Raw genomic sequence first — 18,501 nt, forward strand, 5'->3', positions numbered from 1 at the left:
CAGAAACACTTAAACTCCATAGACCCGGATATACAGTTCACATATGAGCGCGAACAGAACGGATCACTCCCATTCTTAGATGTACAAGTTACACGAAAAGACGGCATTCTAAAATTTTCAGTCTACCGAAAACCAACCCACACAGGCCGCTATCTTCATTTCCAATCCGACCATCCGGCAAACCACAAGGCGTCTGTTGTAAATTCTTTATTCAAACGAGCCGAAACTCATTCCTCATCGGAATCGGATCTAAAGAAAGAAAAGAGAACGGTTCTCAACGAACTTAAGAGGAATGGCTACACAGATGACTTCATTCGAAAGACAACCAGACAACAAAAAAGAAGAAACAAAATGCGGGACCTTCAGCCGTTTACTTCTCCCCAACCCCAGAAGCGAGTGTCCATCCCGTACATCAGAGGTACCAGCGAAGCGCTCAGCCGAATATTAAAAAAAGAAGGCCTCACAGTGGCGCACAAACCAATAAACACTTTCAATATCCTCCTCCCTAAACCAAAAGATCGTCCACCAAAAGAAAAAGCTCAAGGCGTCGTCTACAAAATCAGTTGTGCTGACTGTCCGGCGTCGTACATCGGGGAAACCAAAAATCTAAAAGAAAGGATCAGACAACACGAGAACGACGTCAGGACATTCAACCGTATTCGCAGCGCCGTCGCGGAACACTCTGAAGTCGCCGACCACAAAATTGCTTTCAAGGAAACTGAAATCCTTCAAACAGAAACGAACTGGCGAAAGAGACTACTACTGGAGTCATGGCACATTCAGAATACGGAGAATAACATAAACCGTGTGAAGGGCAACCTACCCTCGGTCTATGTCCATGGCCTTGGCGACATGACGAAAAGAAGAAAAGGACGCACAGCCAGATAGACTCCCGCTCGTTTCACCAACACAGAACGTCGGCGCGACCCTGTAACCTCCCCCCCCCCGCGGCCCATCAAGGGCACCCTCGTGAGCACTCCACCCAGCACCGGTCATCGCAGCTCCTTGGAAGCGGTCAACAACACAAACCCCCCTTTCCTTTTGTTCCCCCCCACCTTTCCGTCTGTGGAGTGTCTCCCCACCTCCCGTGTTCCCCCCCCCCTCCTTTCTTCAAAAAAGACGCTTTAAAAGAGGCACACCGCCACCCCCCGAAGAACAACCCCCTGAAGAAGGAGCCGAATGGGCTCCGAAACGTCGGGCTAATAAAATTCAGTTATTTGGTTGGAGTCAGTCTCAAGTTCTAATCAATTTCCCAACCAGACAGGCAATTCTGTCGAAATGTTTAGCTTCAAGTCTTTACGTGCAGACTTCGGGCTAGAGGCAGTGCAACTTGCAAAGAACTATATAAAAGCAGTGAAAGGAATATCCACCTTCAAGACACACCTAGACTTCACCCGGAAATGCAAAGACAAGAACGTCGTGCCACGAAGTCTCCAGCTACGCCAACCAATCAACACACCAGAAGGCCGGGACATCATCGACAAGGCCCAGCAAAGATTGGTGACAGCACGGATACATGAGTGCCACATGTTGATCCGGAAGAAAGAAGTCGACGCGTTCTTCGCCAGAAGACAACTTGAACACAAGGTACCCCATCTCTTTTCATCAATTGAATCGTTTGCAAAGGCCGTAGCGTCCTCAGAGGAAATGAAACACAGTCAAACGCAGAAGAAGAAATTCTCTTCCCTAATCAACGAAAACGAGAAAACAGGAGTGTTAAACAAGCACACAGTAACCAATTTATCATCGAGAAAGCTCACAAGCGAAGAAACTTCAATCCTGGCAAAAGGTCAAAAATTCAATGTTACGACAGATAACCCACCCCTCCCCAAGATGATCGCCGCCCTTGAGATCGGCATCTAGCAACTAGACCCCAAAGTGCGGGAACAGGTCAGACTGAAAGCAATCGGCATAATAAGGTCCAATAACAACCGCAGAAGAGAACGCAACTTAACTTCCGACGAAATAAAAGCAATGAGAACGCTGAAAGAAGATACCAACATTGTGATCCTACCGGCGGACAAGGGGAACTCAACCGTTGTTTTGAACATAAAGGACTACGAGGATAAGGCGTCCGCCCTACTTGACAGCCAAGATTACGAGAGACTAAAGAAGGACCCCACTACGAGAACTCAGTCGTTGCTGAACAAGACGCTGATTGAAATATTCCGCAGCCACCCAAATTCTCGAAATCTCTACCTAAAATTAATCTGTAGGAACGGATCCGCCCCAGCTTTCTACGGCTTGCCAAAACTCCATAAACCCGGAATCCCCTTACGACCAATCGTAGACTTTTCGTGTTCCCCACTACGATCACTATCCACTTACTTGCATCAGATCATATCACCACTCACCGGAAGGACAGCATCGCACGTGCGCGACTCCGAGAATTTCATCAAACTCACATCAAAAATCCGTATCGAAGATGATGAATGTCTGGTCTCTTTTGATGTAATCTCTCTGTTCACAAGAGTACCCATTAAGTTGGCTGTTTCCGCAACTAGAGATGCACTGGAACGTGACGATACGCTCAGTGAGAGAACCCCTTTGAGTGTAGACGAGATCTGCCGCCTTCTCGAACTGTGCCTGTCCAATACCTATTTCACCTTCCGAGGCAGCTACTACAAACAGGTCAAAGGAACTCCTATGGGGGCCTCAATTTCCGTTGCCATGGCTAACTTGACTATGGAGAGCATCGAGGAGAGAGCTTTAAATACTTTTTTCCCGAAACCAAAAGTCTTCCTCAGGTACGTGGATGATTGTTTTTGCATCGTGAAGACGAGCCAAGTCGAAAACTTGCAGAAACACTTAAACTCCATAGACCCGGATATACAGTTCACATATGAGCGCGAACAGAACGGATCACTCCCATTCTTAGATGTACAAGTTACACGAAAAGACGGCATTCTAAAATTTTCAGTCTACCGAAAACCAACCCACACAGGCCGCTATCTTCATTTCCAATCCGACCATCCGGCAAACCACAAGGCGTCTGTTGTAAATTCTTTATTCAAACGAGCCGAAACTCATTCCTCATCGGAATCGGATCTAAAGAAAGAAAAGAGAACGGTTCTCAACGAACTTAAGAGGAATGGCTACACAGATGACTTCATTCGAAAGACAACCAGACAACAAAAAAGAAGAAACAAAATGCGGGACCTTCAGCCGTTTACTTCTCCCCAACCCCAGAAGCGAGTGTCCATCCCGTACATCAGAGGTACCAGCGAAGCGCTCAGCCGAATATTAAAAAAAGAAGGCCTCAAAGTGGCGCACAAACCAATAAACACTTTCAATATCCTCCTCCCTAAACCAAAAGATCGTCCACCAAAAGAAAAAGCTCAAGGCGTCGTCTACAAAATCAGTTGTGCTGACTGTCCGGCGTCGTACATCGGGGAAACCAAAAATCTAAAAGAAAGGATCAGACAACACGAGAACGACGTCAGGACATTCAACCGTATTCGCAGCGCCGTCGCGGAACACTCTGAAGTCGCCGACCACAAAATTGCTTTCAAGGAAACTGAAATCCTTCAAACAGAAACGAACTGGCGAAAGAGACTACTACTGGAGTCATGGCACATTCAGAATACGGAGAATAACATAAACCGTGTGAAGGGCAACCTACCCTCGGTCTATGTCCATGGCCTTGGCGACATGACGAAAAGAAAAGGACGCACAGCCAGATAGACTCCCGCTCGTTTCACCAACACAGAACGTCGGCGCGACCCTGTAACCTCCCCCCCCCCCCCCCCGCGGCCCATCAAGGGCACCCTCGTGAGCACTCCACCCAGCACCGGTCATCGCAGCTCCTTGGAAGCGGTCAACAACACAAACCCCCCTTTCCTTTTGTTCCCCCCCACCTTTCCGTCTGTGGAGTGTCTCCCCACCTCCCGTGTCCCCCCCCCCCCCTTTCTTCAAAAAAGACGCTTTAAAAGAGGCACACCGCCACCCCCCGAAGAACAACCCCCTGAAGAAGGAGCCGAATGGGCTCCGAAACGTCGGGCTAATAAAATTCAGTTATTTGGTTGGAGTCAGTCTCAAGTTCTAATCAATTTCCCAACCAGACAGGCAATTCTGTCGAAATGTTTAGCTTCAGAGTATAGTTCTGTGGAGCCATCGTAGTGAACCTTGGTAAAGGCACCTGCGGTTTGCAAGCTTCAACTGTTTTTCTGTGTTCTTCTGAATATACTCTGTTTGCCTCTTACGCTACACTTATTTATTTATTATTTTTCGAGTACTGACATTCCTTGAGTGCTGAGTCAGTGCTGCATCAAGTCAAAACACTTGTGACCTTCTGACTCATCCACATACAGCCGACCACACGAGTTTTCGGAGCACAGAATTTGTTCCGTTTTCTGTCGCTGTACCTGGAATTTAGGAGTACAGCGCGATGTTCGTTCGGGTAGGTCATTATACTTATCCCTTCCGCTAAGGTTATTTTTCCCGCAAAAAAAGAAAATGGCTTTTATTAATCGTGAATCCAGGCCTACGAAAATCTTTGTGGACAGCGGTATGCATTGACCAGGTGACTGCGATGCGAAACATATTAAAAGCCTGGCAGTCGCAGCGCCACCTGTGATGACCGGGAAAAACCCGCTTGCGGACAACCGAACACGTGCCTTTTTCGCGCGCTCGGCTTCCCGCGCTTTCTGTCTTCCTGATAGATGGCGCGCAAACCTTGCGGGCCGACGCGGAATGCATAGCGCGCCAATGAAAACAAACGGGCATCCATACGCAAGTTTTACGCAAGTCAGCTGACCTGCGTAAACGTTTTTGTTGTCTCGACGCTGGCAGTATTCGACTGAGCATGCGGCCATATTGCCGACGTTATATATGTAGCGAGCCAATCATGCGTGTTCCGTTTAGTTTATAGTTGATATTCTCCCTCTGATTCTATTCACTTTGCATCGTGCGTCCTGCGAAGTGGCCGATCTCCGTGACACTAGCTTCGCGGCTTCGAACGCGTCAGTGACGAAGCTCAAAGACGATTGGAAAATGAGAATTGTCGAATCGTTCCGACCTGCCAGTAATTTCGTGATCCCTACAGGCAGGGGCATACCATACGAGCCGACTCATCGAACCTCATCGATGAGATCAGGGCAGGTTTCGGCAGTGACCCTTCCGCAACTTGTAAGCGACGCAGAGACGCTTTCTAGAAGAGCGTATTACACAACACGGCCATTTATTTTGTGTGTGCACTTGTGTGATTGGTCATTGCTGTCACTTTCTGATTTCCGCAGCTGGGAATGCGCGTACCTTTGTTATGTATTTTATGACGCCAAAATGGAATAAACAGTTGTGAATAACGCATATCTGCTGTTTTCTTTCTTGTATGTGTGTGGTGTTTTGCCATGCGTTCTGTAACTTTGGATATATATATACATATATGTATATGTATATATATATATATATATATATATATATATATATATATATATATATATATATATATATATATATATATATATATATATATATATATATATATATGTATATATATGAACTAGGTGCTGAGTTAGTTATTTTTCATTTGAAGAACTTTTTACACGACACAACGGTGGACTGAGCCAGAGTTCCTTTCAATTAGAATAAAATTATCAATAAGAATCGACGTGGACATTCGTTCATCTTTATTTTGCCATCGGTTGTTTATTAAGACGGGCAAGAGTTGCTATACGACCACTTAGTAGATTCCTTGACTTGCTCGTTTAGTGAGAGAAAGAAATTAAAGTGCGTACATTACGTACGTGCGTATATGTGCCTGAGGCTGAATGATGATTGTATGGAACGATTTGAAGAAGGGAACGATGCTCGCGTTGCCTATAGTGCTATATATATCCTTCAGACCTACAAGATAAACCCCTTTCATTTCGTGCAGTAACCATATGACGGCGTAACTATTCGAATTAGTCGTTAAGAATTGCTGGCTGTAACTTTGTTGCATAACATTATCACCTTCACTGCTGCTATGTTACTTGTGCGATATACCTTCCTTTGCTAGCGAAATGAGCACTTTGCCAGCAATATATTTGAGACGCACGTCTCATCTATTGCCGTAGTGAACTGATAATTTTTTGTATTGCGTGTTCTCTTATTTCGATATGTTTTCGTATAGATGTGACATCAGTCTTTGAGAAAGCATAGTTGATAGCAGTATGCGTTGGTTGAGCGAGGTACCCAACTTTCTTTCGTGGCGACTCGGCGGGCGCGAACGAGACCCGAAACGTGGTGCGGGAATGGCTGCGAGAGCGGCGCTTGATTGACGCGCGCGCGGCGCTGTTTCAGAGGCCGACCGCCCAAGCCAAGAAGAAACTCAACGCCGCCCGCTGCTCGTGCACCGCAACAGGCGAGCGCCCCGCTACTCCTTCGGCCTCAAACTTAAGAGCCTCTTCCGACCCAACGACAACCCTGGTAAACACACGGCGCATGCGCGTCTTGCGCCTTGCCCGCCACCCAACCCTGCACCAGCTGGCCGCTTGTTGCACCACGCACCCCGCCACGTACCGAAATATTGCTGCACTTTTTTTTTTACTTTTAGGACAACGTAAACACTCGAGAAGGGAACATCCGTGGCCCACGCGAAGGCACTTCGAAATCTCTTCCTTCCCTACGAAGAACTTGACACACGGCAAATGATGCATTCGTCTGGTCTTTCCAGCCCCGGCACCACTGAATTCTGCACTCGCTGCTTGTTGCACCGCGCATCCCGTTATCAAGGAAGTGTTGCTTCACTGTTAATGCAATTTATGTTTCAAGCCTGCTTTGACCACTTTGTGTTCGCCTATCTAGCCTCTTTAGGCCACTCTCTCTTCAACAAAAATAGATGCCTTAAAGTTTTGGCGGTGCTGGTTGGATTCGCACCCACGTCACACCGGTTCCTCAAACAGCTAGCCTGACGCTTCCGCGCTGCGCGGCGTATGCTCGTGGGCAGCGAGGCATTAGAGACGGATCGGGCCGCTCACCTTTACGCCCCCGCTAAACCGGAATACCGCCCGCGCTTTCCCGGATACCGGACACGCTAAACGTCCCTATTATTTCGCAGTGTTAGCACACACCGGCGAGCGACCGGCGCAATCTCGGGGGCCACTCAAATGGAGGGAGACTTCGTGCACCCGCCGCTAGATGGCGTAGCGTGTTCAGAGAGAAGCGCGAGGGAGGAGCTATAGGCGGCGGTACACGGCTCATACATGACGCGAGATGCGATTTGGCGGTGGGCAGTACAGTCTGTCGATATATTGTACGAACGCTAATTGCAATAACATCAACAGTCATCGTGAGATTGGTCCTCCCGGAATTTTGTTTTTCAGCGCAGCTCTAGGCGCCCGTTCCTGAGGAGGGTGAAGCGGAACTATGAGGCAGAAAGCGGAGAAGGAGGGTATGGCGAAAGCGTAACAAAAGCGTAGTGCCGCGCAAGACGGGCTGTGCGGCGACGATGGGCACGAGATGGCTCCAGACTAGCGCGCGTCGTCTGCATAGAAACAAAGCGCTGCATGAGCGAAATTCTGTCTGCAGCGGCTGCTGTGAATCGCGCCCACGCGTTATCCACGCATGTTCTACCGATTAGCTAAGCAGTTGCGCCACACTTGGCTCCGTTTGCAACATGCCGCACTAGCCATTATATTGCGAAATCAAAACACTATGGAGCTGCTCTCAGATTTCGCATTAGGGTGTACCGTAATCATCGGTGTAAATTTTTTACTTCCACGAGAAACCAAGCACAGAAGAGAGGTAAAAACGCAGAGATAAAGTTAAAGAAAGAAATACAGGGAGGTTTTTGACCATGGTGGCGCCCGTTTGGCTACCCTACACGCAGAGAAAGGGAGAAATATAAGTAGGGGGAATGAGAGTCAGTGTGTGTACATACGCGGGTGGCGGATGCTCACTCACGTACGGTCACAATCGTATAGCTCAGTTGCCTTCAAGAAGGACATTAGCGCTTTGGCTCATTTATTGCATCATACTTCGACACTTTAATTCGCCTGAATCCACCAATTTCCATTTGTACTCATTGGACCCTGCCTTGCGACTACGCCTGTCATCAGAAATCTTCTATCGTGAAACTTTAATATGCCGCTCGTGGTTAGTGTGACACATACTAACGCTGATTGAATTCGTCATCAACAGCGTCCTGATGCCACACCTGCAGCGTTCGCGAATAACTTAGGCATCTGCTTCTTCCCAACGAAGAGCCTGGTAAACAAATGTCGTATTGTTCTGATCCCTCCACGCCAACGAACTGTAAGGTCTTCGCTCTTTGCACACTGCACCCTGCTATCGTGACGCCTCGTAGCACTTTCACCTTTGCGAGGAAACAAACACTAGAAGAAAAAAACGCAACGATCGAAACCTGCGTGAATCAAAAAAAAAGAAAAGAAAAAGGTTTTGCACTCATCACTACCACAAGCGACAACATGAAAGACAAACGTGCACACTGGTGTCATTTTTCACAAGCTTGGCATGTCACCATTTGTCGCTTGTCACGTCGCGTACTGCACTGACAGAAGCATGTCGCCATTGTTGTTGACTGCATTTGTTTAAGAAAAAGTCACTGAAGCAAACTACTCGCAGCTATGTTCACATAACTGTGGTATGTAAAGTTCACACGTGCTTCATCTTTTAAATATATTTCGCATCTTGCCCCCTTCAAGAATAACTGCGCGTTTTTAAAGCAACCACATTTCTCTGCTTCACGTAAGAGAGACTTTTCCCCTCTTGATTATGCAGCATCAACTCCAATACATCATAATGTGAAAAAAAAGCTATAAAATGCGAGTGCACGAAGAGCTCAGTTTATTAATGCTCTAATTTAATGATAACACGTGTTCGCTCACAGTGAAGTTGCGGCTGCTCATAATCATTTAACTTAAGGTTGCTCAGCTAAGCCTCGCGCAGTGTAATGAAGTTATCGTGCGGACGTAATGCCACAGAACTCTCCTTCAATTATACTGACATGCGGGTTTCGGAGACAGTTCGTAAAATGAGATATTTATGTTACCAGAACCGGTAACAATCGAACCGGCGAGTTATAGCTGAAAGGACTCTTGATACGGCAGTACACCAGGAAAAAAATAGAGTGCGTTGAACGACGATAGATAGGCACATTGTACAATATAGTTGAAATCTAGATAATTTGCTATGGCATTTGCATTATCAACAAATCGCCAACTTGATTCGCCGGAAGAGAGGCAGACAGTGCACAACTAGTTGGATCTTCTCTTTGCTCAAACAGGGCTATATGCGTAACCCAGCGGGGCACATGAATGATGTTTTCACGCACAATGATGCAGTCAGGTGCACTTCTGAAATTTAGCGTCCTAAAACAGCGTCGCAATCGGTGGCTACACGATTGCAGCTCCAGGTGTTTACGACATCGACAAGGGAGACTCGGTGGTCTACCCGAAATCGCCGAGCTTCTCCATGCGCCGACGACTCCGCGGGCCTAGTCCCGAAGAACTGCCAGGTCAGTGCTTGCATTGAGAAATACACATGAAATGAAAAAAAAAGTAATTTAGTTGGTCGAAAGTCTGGGGATTTGGTACGTTTGGGCTAGCCTTCATACTGAGAAACTTTACATGGTTTACAATCAGCTGTGCTGGCATGTTTCCACTAAGCACACATCGAAATTCATAGTAAACAAAAAGAAAAACGTCAAGCAAGCAGCCAGAAACTTTTTTGGGATGGCGCAAGAGGTGCCTTGAGAATAATTTCGCTAAAGGGCGCAAACTAAGGCCAAATTAGCGGAACACGCAAGGAGCTAATGAGTAGGAACTTTCCGATGTGTAAGATCAACGCATAATAATAAACTCGGGTTGCTTATACCCCTCAAGTTGCTAGCTTCCGAAGCTTCCCACGCTGATAGAAAACTGACAGTAAGAATTGTAGACGTAATTTTTTTTCTACTGCTTCGTGTATGCGCAGTGAGGCGCCTCATATGGGCTGCTTTCAGCCACAATTGACATGTGCATTCGAGAACAAACCTGCTGAAAATAATTATTTTTGTTTGACTGGTGGCCAGAAACTGACTGGTGGCCAGACCAGAAAAAAGTAATGAGAAACTGAAAATGTTAAGGACAGTTTTCTAAGGAATGAGGAAGCATGGCGGGCCTGTGTTGCTGTATTCCAGCTCCTTGTGAATACAGACCAGAAAAAGTTAACCGTACCGTGTATCCGAAATCACCGAGCTACTCGATACGCCGAAGGGGGATGCTTCGTGATCGAGAAATTTTTCAATACCCCGGTTAGTGCGTGTCTGAGGACGCTTGCTACATGACTTAAAATGAGCGTCAGTGAAGAATTTATGTAAAGTTCCAATTTTTTAGCACCTGGAGATTACGAAACATCAAAGGCAGAGAGTATCACTTTTGTGAAGTCACCAGCGTTTGCCTTTACCTGCAATCTGAAGGAGCTAAAGCAAGGACTTGAATTTGCGGACCTGTACAAAAATCTCAAGCTAGGTATTTTTTGAGAATGTTGGGAGGGAACTAAGGCATGCTCATGAAGATGCACTTTTTACATGCCTTAGAAAACTCGTCCTGGTGAATTTCTCCTGCCAGGTCCTGGATCGTACGAAAGTAGAAAGGTGTACGACAGCTCTCGCACCAGACCACCGGAGTATTCTTTCGGCAGGCGCTTGAAGGAATCGAAAACAGAAGACTTCCCTGGTTCGTGAGAAATTTTGTCACCGATTGACTTCGGCACCTTTGGTACTACGCACTGCGCACTCCTGCACCTCGGTAATTTTGAAATTCGTTGATCCGCACGGAAGCACTTGCATGAAGTGAGCTAAATAACGTGTCTGAAACGTGCATAAAAGGCTGCTTTCGTTTAGTTCTCTGCTTTTCTAGACGTTGCACATAGGTGTTATACTGTAGAAAAGAAAAAAATGAATTGCAGTCTTAGTGGCATAACTAACATTGAATTATAGCTAAGGAGAATCGATTTGCAGTAAGCCAGAAAAACAAGATAAGACAGAAACAAGAAACGAAGTAGCTGTGTTCATTCTGTGGCAATGAGCCCTGCCTGCCGCGAAAGGCATGAAAAAGGAGATAATTGCCCAATTGAGTTAGAAATTTGGGCCAAACATGAGCACACTTTCGGGACTGTAAGATGGCCATGAAACTTTAAGTTTCCTTAATATCACTAGAGGAAACCGGTGCTACGGATGTTCAGGTACACCATTGGAATGATGCGTGGTACATGGGTTTGTCTAATCTTCGTGATTTTCGTGACTTTCGAAGTTCTTGAGGCATTGTCCATTATGCTTTGCCTTCTTAAGGAAGCAATAATATTTTCCTAAACTCTTCAATGCGGTAGGCTTCTGCTTACAGGCAAACTTACTGCTAATTGCTGCATCATACCGCAATAATTTATTGCGAATGACCAATTTTCAAATCCGAAAGGCCGTTTGATGCTAGAACGAAAAAGTTTATATCCATTTACTGCCCATCATTAAATGATGGCTGAACCGGCATACTTGCAGCTGAAAAAGACAACAGTGCCAGTGTTCCTACCCGTAATTTTTGCTATAACTCGCTGGTATTAATTATGCATCACACACGAAAACAAAAGCAACAGCCCTTTAGAAGTTTCATGGTGTGTGACAGCTAAACGGTTATTGAAGTTTTGTCAAGGACTCGGGGGTCTTATCTTCCACACGTGCCGACCACGCAGCGCCTGGGGCTTACGACATAACGCGAGCTGATGGTGCTGTGTACACCAGATCGCAAGAGCGCACGATGGCGCACAGACTGATGGAAAGGCCACCAGACAGCGCTGAGTTTCCCGGTTCGTTCAATGCGCATTCTTCGTCCCCGCGCTCGCAACGGCCATTTTCAGTGACGCAAAGCGTACATGTTCAGCTCCAGGAGACTACGGCGCCTCCAAGGCAGACTCGGCAGTCTTCTCACGAGCCCCACAGTTCAGCCTGGCCGAGAGGCTCGAACGCGAAGCTGTGGAGTCGATCGACTTTCCCGGTTTGTAGATTAGTATTTTGGTACTTTTGGCCTTTTGGCAGTGTGCACAACGCGAACGCTCGCAGGCCCAACGGACTACGACTTAAGCAAAGGAAAGATTACGGCGGCTTATCGGGCCCCGCAGTACAGCTTCGGGCTTAAGATCAAAGATAAGCCCCCGGATTCACTCAAGTTCCCAGGTGCGTCATCACCTCAGGGTGTTTGATTCGTCTTGGTCGTGTGAAGGCGCATGTTTTGCTAACGAATCAAGTAGGGGAATAAAGCTAATTTTCAAGCAGCGTCACACCGAATTCCAACCAGTTCTGCCGAGTATTACATTTGCTGACGAACAAGCGTGACGAAGCCCACTGATATAAGGGCAACTGCCGATTTTTGTTATGCACATGAAACGCACGTCACACTTTGTTCAATGATGATATAGCTGGATTGGAATTTAAAAACGCAATGTACAACCACTTTACGTTGCCGTTTCTTGTGTGCTTATCAACCAAATAAGAAATATTGAGCCACATAGTACAAAGTTTAAAGCGATATAACTAGACCGCATGATCTTCGTGCCGCTGACATGTCAAAGTGAAAATACAATGAATCATTCAATCTTCCAATAGCATTCAAACGTACCACATGCAAGTTATCTCCACAGAAGCGTTGTATGCAAGCACGTATGCCATTTTCAGGTCCAGGAGAGTACAATCCGGACAAAGCAGACCGGGTGGTGCGCACTAGGTCGCCAGAGTACCACATAGGGTCAAAGTTAAAAGAAAAGCCGCCCGAACACTTTGACTACCCCGGTTAGTATACCATCGACACCAATTCGCGTTATTCGCGTGTCTTATGTCGTGCAAGTTCTGACGTCCGTTTTGTAGGGCCAAGCGAGTACCACTCAGAAAGGGCTGACCAGGTGACCAGAAGCCGCTCTCCACAGCACAGAATCGCTGTCAAAATAGCAGACAGGCCGCCGGAATCTCTGCACTACCCGGGTCAGTCGAAACACCATGGTTGAGAGACGCTGTGCACCACCAAAACTTTATTTTTTGGTCTGCTAATGTTCATTACGTCTCTGAATTGAATAACGCCCTCAGGCCCCGGTGAATACGATGTTGACAAAGCGGATCACGTGACAAGGAGTCGGTCGCCACAACACTGCATTGGCGCCAAGTTAAAAGACAAGCCTCCGGAGTCTCTGAAATACCCGGGTCAGTTACATTTAATAGCTGTTTGAACGAACGTGCGTTGTTTTTACATTTGTGTTGCCATTCACGTTCGTTATTGACAATAGGTAAACAATCGCTTTAGGTCCGGGCGAATACAATGCCGACCGAGCAGACCATGTGACTAGAAGCCGTTCACCGCAACACTGCTTTGGAATCAAGATAAGAGACAAGTCCCCAGATTCTCTGCAATATCCTGGTCAGTGACGATTACCAAATTCTGTAAAGAAATGTGCGCGGTATTCTTTAGGATCATTGTTAGAAAAAGGTGGAATGCTATCCTTAGGGCCTGGCGAATACGATGCCGACAAAGCAGACCACGTGACGAGAAGCCGCTCCCCGCAACACCAGATTGCCTGCAAGTTAAAAGAAAGGTCACCCGAGTCGCTTGACTTCCCCGGTCGGTCACTTTCAATTACTTTGCATCCATTCATTATTTCGTACTTTTAATTGACTACCTTCTTGCCACTTATTACTGAAGTATGGCGACATCCTTAGGTCCAGGGGAATACAATGTGGACAGAGCGGACAATGTGACAAGAAGTCGGTCACCACAGCACAGAATCGGCGTCAAAATAATAGACAAGCCACCAGAGTCTCTAGACTATCCAGGTCAGTTGCTTTTAATGAATTGCGAGAATTAAAGTACATTTCTTGCTATGGAACACCCATGTTCATCATCGCTAAATTGAAATCACGCTCCCAGGACCTGGTGAATACAATGTCGAGAGAGCTGATCACGTGACGAGAAGTCGCTCACCGCAACACCACATAGGCGTGAAACTTAAAGACAGGCCCCTGGAATCTCTTGATTATCCGGGTCAGTGCCTAAGTTACTTAGTTCTATTTAGAGCACCAATGTTTGCTCGATTCTTATTACTTTTCATCACCGCACAGTAGCGATAAAAATTCACTCACGACTGCGTTTTCAGGGCCAGGAAAATACTTTGTGGACAAAGCGGACCACATGACTAGAAGTCGCTCACCACAACACAAGATTGGAGTCAAGCTTAAACTCAAGCCACCGGAGTCTCTGGGATATCCGGGTTGGTCGCGTTTAATTATTTAGAACTTGCTCTGCTTATTATTGTTTCATGTATAGTCTCTTGTTGCTGCTGACCCCGGCTACAGTGGGATTTTATTTCTAGGCCCAGGGAAATACGATGTGGAAAGAGCAGACCAGGCGACAAGAACTCGTTCTCCGCAACACAGAATTGGCGCGAAGCTGAAAGAAAAGTCACCGGAATATCTGCATTATCCTGGTTGGTCCCGATTACAATAATGAAATTTGCCTTAATTTCGCTGTCGGCCTCTATTGAAGCCTGATAGCAGATGAATAATGCAAACAAAATAAAAAATATAGGTCCGGGAGAATACAACGTGGACAGAGCAGACCCCGTTACGAGAAATCGCCCGCCAGAGCCCCACATTGGCCTCAAGCTAAAGGATAGGCCACCAGAATCTGTGCAGTATCCTGGTGTGTTGGTACATCTCTTGTTTTTTTCCTTACTAAAAGAATTCTCTGTGAAATTAAAATTATTAGGCTCTAGTTTTTATATTAAATACCGACGTTCTTAGGTCCCGGTGAATACAACGTGGCTAGAGCAAATGACGTCACAAGAAGCCGATCCCCCCAGCACCGAATCGGAATCAAGCTAAAGGACAGGTCACCGGAATCACACGATTTCCCCGGTTAGTTGCATTTGCATAAGAACCATTTTCCTTCGACCATAAAACTTCTATTTCTTCATTTTCATATGCCGCGGTGTACTCATTCGTTACTGTCATACCGTGCTAAACACAAGTCCACATGTCTAGGCCCAGGGGAATACAACGTGGATACAGCAAATGACGTCACAAGAAGTCGATCCCCCCAGCACCGAATCGGAATCAAGCTAAAGGACAGGTCACCGGAATCACACGATTTCCCCGGTTAGTTGCGTTTGCATAAGACCCTTTTCCTTCAACGATAAAACCATATTCCTTCACTTTCGCTTATCGATGTGCTGAGTCGTTACTGTCATGCTATGCTAAATGCAAGCCGATATGACTAGGCCAGGAGAATTCAACGTCGATAAAGCCGATCGTGTCACAAGAACCTCCTCACCTCAGCATCGCATTGAAGTCAAACTGAAGGACAGAGCACCGGAATCAGTCGAGTATTAGGTCTGTCATATTCTATCATAAACGTCAAGACAGCATTTCATACTGCCGCTGTATTACTCCTCTGCATTAAATTTCTGATAAGATAACGTTATAATCAGATAGAATATCCAACTTAGGAGAGATCCTTTTACTAAAAGGCGCTCGCTGGCCCACTCTGTTTACTCAAATTTAAATAAAACTACACTATAAGATTGAAGGGTACGCTTGTTGGTGAAAGTAAGCTTTCCATTTAACTCCGAAGATTTCTTGCAAAAGCTTATACAATACTAACCAATTTCTTCTATTCCTACAAATTCTTGCATATTATATTCAGTGTCTTAAGGTATATGTTAAATGTTCAATTTATCTCTTATATCCACCCAAATTATCAATGAAAGACGTATGCTCTGAAAAAGAGGAGTATGTGTAAGGTTCATCCATAAAGCCCATGTGCTAGGTTCGAGCGCAGTTACCTGAGCAGATGATAACGAAAGGAACCGATGACTTCGACGAACGCGCTCAAATCCCGAAACTCTAGCTTACACGCACGCCGAGAGTGGCTGGTCTCAGACGAGAGAAGAAGGAGCCTGACCAATTACTGTTCTTCCTTAGCGATGTCGGCAAAAACAACTTGGGCGAGTTCAGCTCGGGCTGGGTAGTTGACGGGTTAATAGCTTATTTCTTGCAGCCCTTCATGCCCTACCTTTACCGACTGGTGTTGACACTCGACGACTTTCTTAGGCCCCGCGGAATACAATGTAGATAAGGCAGACCGTGTTGCAAGAAGCCGCTCTCCACAGTACCGCACTGCTTTCAAGCTAAAAGACAAACGGCCGAAATAGGAAAACTATCCTGGTCTGTCGCATTGGCTGTTTTGAATTTCCTGCACGTTTCCTATAAGCTATTTTTTTTCTTTACATTGACGCTAAGACTAGGAGCAACTTTCGCAGGTACAGGATACTACAATCGGGGCTCAGTGGGCTGAATAAGACGTATAGAACACCGCTTTACAAAATAGGTATCAAGATACTTAATAGGGATCAAGCTGAAGAATAAACTGCCAGAACTGCAGGACTAGCCATGTCCACGCCGTAAGTTTTTTGCGTAAGACAGACTCTACTGTACACGTATGGTAGATTTTGTTTTACTACTTTGCTAATGACACGGCATTCGAGTGATGCGTTCAAGTCCGGGAAAATACGGTGTGAAAAAGGCGGAGAGCTTTACAAGGCACCCGCCGCAGCATTTGAAAGACATCACGTATAAGCACAGGGTACCAAAACTGACAGGCTTTCCTGCTAATTGGTAGCGGCAGCTCGTGCTCTGATGTAAAGTTTGGCCATACTTGTGTTTCTTTGCATTATTACTTTATTTATCGACGCTGACACCCGAATCATAGCCATAAGACCAGGTCAATATGATGTGGATAAGGCGGATGAAGTGGTACAGATTAGATCAGTCTAGAATCAGCTAGGCGTTCAACTGAAGGATAAACCGCAGGATTCATTGGAATTCCTAGGTTAGTGGCGCGTAACCATCTCTGCTGGTGTTAAAAGAAGCTCATGATTGTTAATTTTAGGTCCCGGGCATTAGCAGATCGGGAAGGCCAATCTTGGGACCCGTGAAAGGCCTTCGCAATACAGCATCAGCACCAAGTTAAGAGAAAAAAAAAGGCGGATTCATTAGTTTATCCTGGTTAGTGGAGTTCATTTGGTTAATGTGCCGGAGTACGTTCAACGACTTTTCTGTTTCCTCTTCAGGTTCAGGAGCGTACAACGCTGAAAAAGCAGATTATGTTGTCTACAGTCACTCTCTTGAGCACAGGATCGGCATCAGATTGAAAGAAAGGGAACCAGACTCATTCGATTATCCTGGTTAGTCGAACTAGAACCTCATGAAAGACCTCATTAAAAGAATATGTTGCTCTCTCTATAGGTCCAGGAGTGTACAACGTCGAAAACGCGGACTGGGTCTTGCGTACTCGCTTTCCTGTGCACCAGATTGGCATTAAATTATGAGAAAGAAGGCCAGAATATTTCGAGTACCCTGGTCAGTTGGTATCACTTGCCTGTAGGGAAACACGACTCTCACCGAATGTATTGCTGTTTCCTCAGGTCCTGGAGAATACAACATCGAAAAGGCAGACCTAGTTGACGGCACTCATTTTCCTGAGCATACATTCGGCGTCAGGTTAGGCGAAAGAAAGCCGGATTCATTGGATTACCCTGGTCAGTTCATCTTACAAACTTGGCTATAGTGAAGCCGGATATTCACTGACTCTGTTGCTGTGTATTTAGGTCCTGGATAGTCCAACATAGAAAGAGCCGATAGAGTTGCACGCAGCCACTCTCCAGAGTATAAAATCGGTGCCAAGTTAAAAGAGAGGAGGCTGGATTCTCTGGATTACCCTGGTCAGACCATCCTACAAGGCTATAGTGAAGCAGGGCATTCACTGTTTCTGTTGTTGTGCCTTTAGGTCCTGGAGAGTACAACATAGAAAGAGCCGATAGAGTTGTACGAAGCCACTCTCCAGAATATAAAATCGGCGCCAAGTTAAAGGAGAGGACACGGGATTCATTGGATTACCCTGGTCAGTCCATATCACAAGGCTATATTGAAGCAGGGCATTCACTGTCTCTGTTGCTGTGCCTTTAGGTCCTGGAGAGTACAACATAGAAAGAGGTGATAGAGTTGCACGCAGCCACCCTCCAGAGTATAAAATCGGGACCAAGTTAAAGGAGAGGAGACTGGATTCATTGGATTATCCTGGTCAGTCTATCTTACAAACTTGACTATAGTGAAGCAGGGCATTCACTGACTCTATTGCTCTGTCTTTAGGTCCTGGAGAGTACAACATAGAAAGAGCTGATCGAGTGGCACGCAGCCACTCCCCAGAGTATAAAATTGGTGTTAAGTTAAAGGAGATGAGACCGGATTCATTGGACTACCCTGGTCAGTCCATATCACAAGGCTATAGTGAAGCAGGGCATTCACTGACTCTGTTGTTGTGTATTTAGGTCCTGGAGAGTACAACATAGAAAGAGCCGATAGAGTTGTACGAAGCCACTCTCCAGAATATAAAATCGGCGCCAAGTTAAAGGAGAGGACACGGGATTCATTGGATTACCCTGGTCAGTCCATATCACAAGGCTATATTGAAGCAGGGCATTCACTGT

The 18,501-nt window shown here is 46.1% G+C and overlaps 1 protein-coding gene across 17 annotated transcripts in view; it reads left to right on the forward strand.

Moving 5' to 3' along the window:
• The window catches only part of LOC135920405 (serine/arginine repetitive matrix protein 2-like), a 104,339-nt gene that overhangs the window by 64,804 nt on the left and 21,034 nt on the right, over positions 1 to 18,501 (forward strand). For 10 of the 17 annotated variants that reach the window (XM_065454670.2, XM_065454662.1, XM_065454665.1 and 7 more), the window contains exons 5-26: positions 6,283 to 6,408; positions 9,350 to 9,457; positions 10,551 to 10,658; positions 11,668 to 11,781; positions 11,856 to 11,969; positions 12,035 to 12,148; positions 12,647 to 12,760; positions 12,836 to 12,949; positions 13,052 to 13,165; positions 13,266 to 13,379; positions 13,467 to 13,580; positions 13,679 to 13,792; positions 13,887 to 14,000; positions 14,113 to 14,226; positions 14,329 to 14,442; positions 14,544 to 14,657; positions 14,759 to 14,872; positions 14,999 to 15,112; positions 17,802 to 17,915; positions 17,981 to 18,094; positions 18,164 to 18,277; positions 18,343 to 18,456. In XM_065454670.2, the coding sequence (XP_065310742.1) occupies positions 6,283 to 6,408; positions 9,350 to 9,457; positions 10,551 to 10,658; positions 11,668 to 11,781; positions 11,856 to 11,969; positions 12,035 to 12,148; positions 12,647 to 12,760; positions 12,836 to 12,949; positions 13,052 to 13,165; positions 13,266 to 13,379; positions 13,467 to 13,580; positions 13,679 to 13,792; positions 13,887 to 14,000; positions 14,113 to 14,226; positions 14,329 to 14,442; positions 14,544 to 14,657; positions 14,759 to 14,872; positions 14,999 to 15,112; positions 17,802 to 17,915; positions 17,981 to 18,094; positions 18,164 to 18,277; positions 18,343 to 18,456 (2,508 nt within the window). The remainder of the gene's footprint in view (positions 1 to 6,282; positions 6,409 to 9,349; positions 9,458 to 10,550; positions 10,659 to 11,667; positions 11,782 to 11,855; positions 11,970 to 12,034; positions 12,149 to 12,646; positions 12,761 to 12,835; positions 12,950 to 13,051; positions 13,166 to 13,265; positions 13,380 to 13,466; positions 13,581 to 13,678; positions 13,793 to 13,886; positions 14,001 to 14,112; positions 14,227 to 14,328; positions 14,443 to 14,543; positions 14,658 to 14,758; positions 14,873 to 14,998; positions 15,113 to 17,801; positions 17,916 to 17,980; positions 18,095 to 18,163; positions 18,278 to 18,342; positions 18,457 to 18,501) is intronic. The other 7 variants (XM_070527574.1, XM_065454676.1, XM_065454669.1 and 4 more) reach the window with 6 other exon arrangements.

The sequence above is a fragment of the Dermacentor albipictus genome, chromosome 10, assembly GCF_038994185.2.
Source record: "Dermacentor albipictus isolate Rhodes 1998 colony chromosome 10, USDA_Dalb.pri_finalv2, whole genome shotgun sequence".
In the NCBI taxonomy this organism is placed as follows: domain Eukaryota; kingdom Metazoa; phylum Arthropoda; class Arachnida; order Ixodida; family Ixodidae; genus Dermacentor; species Dermacentor albipictus.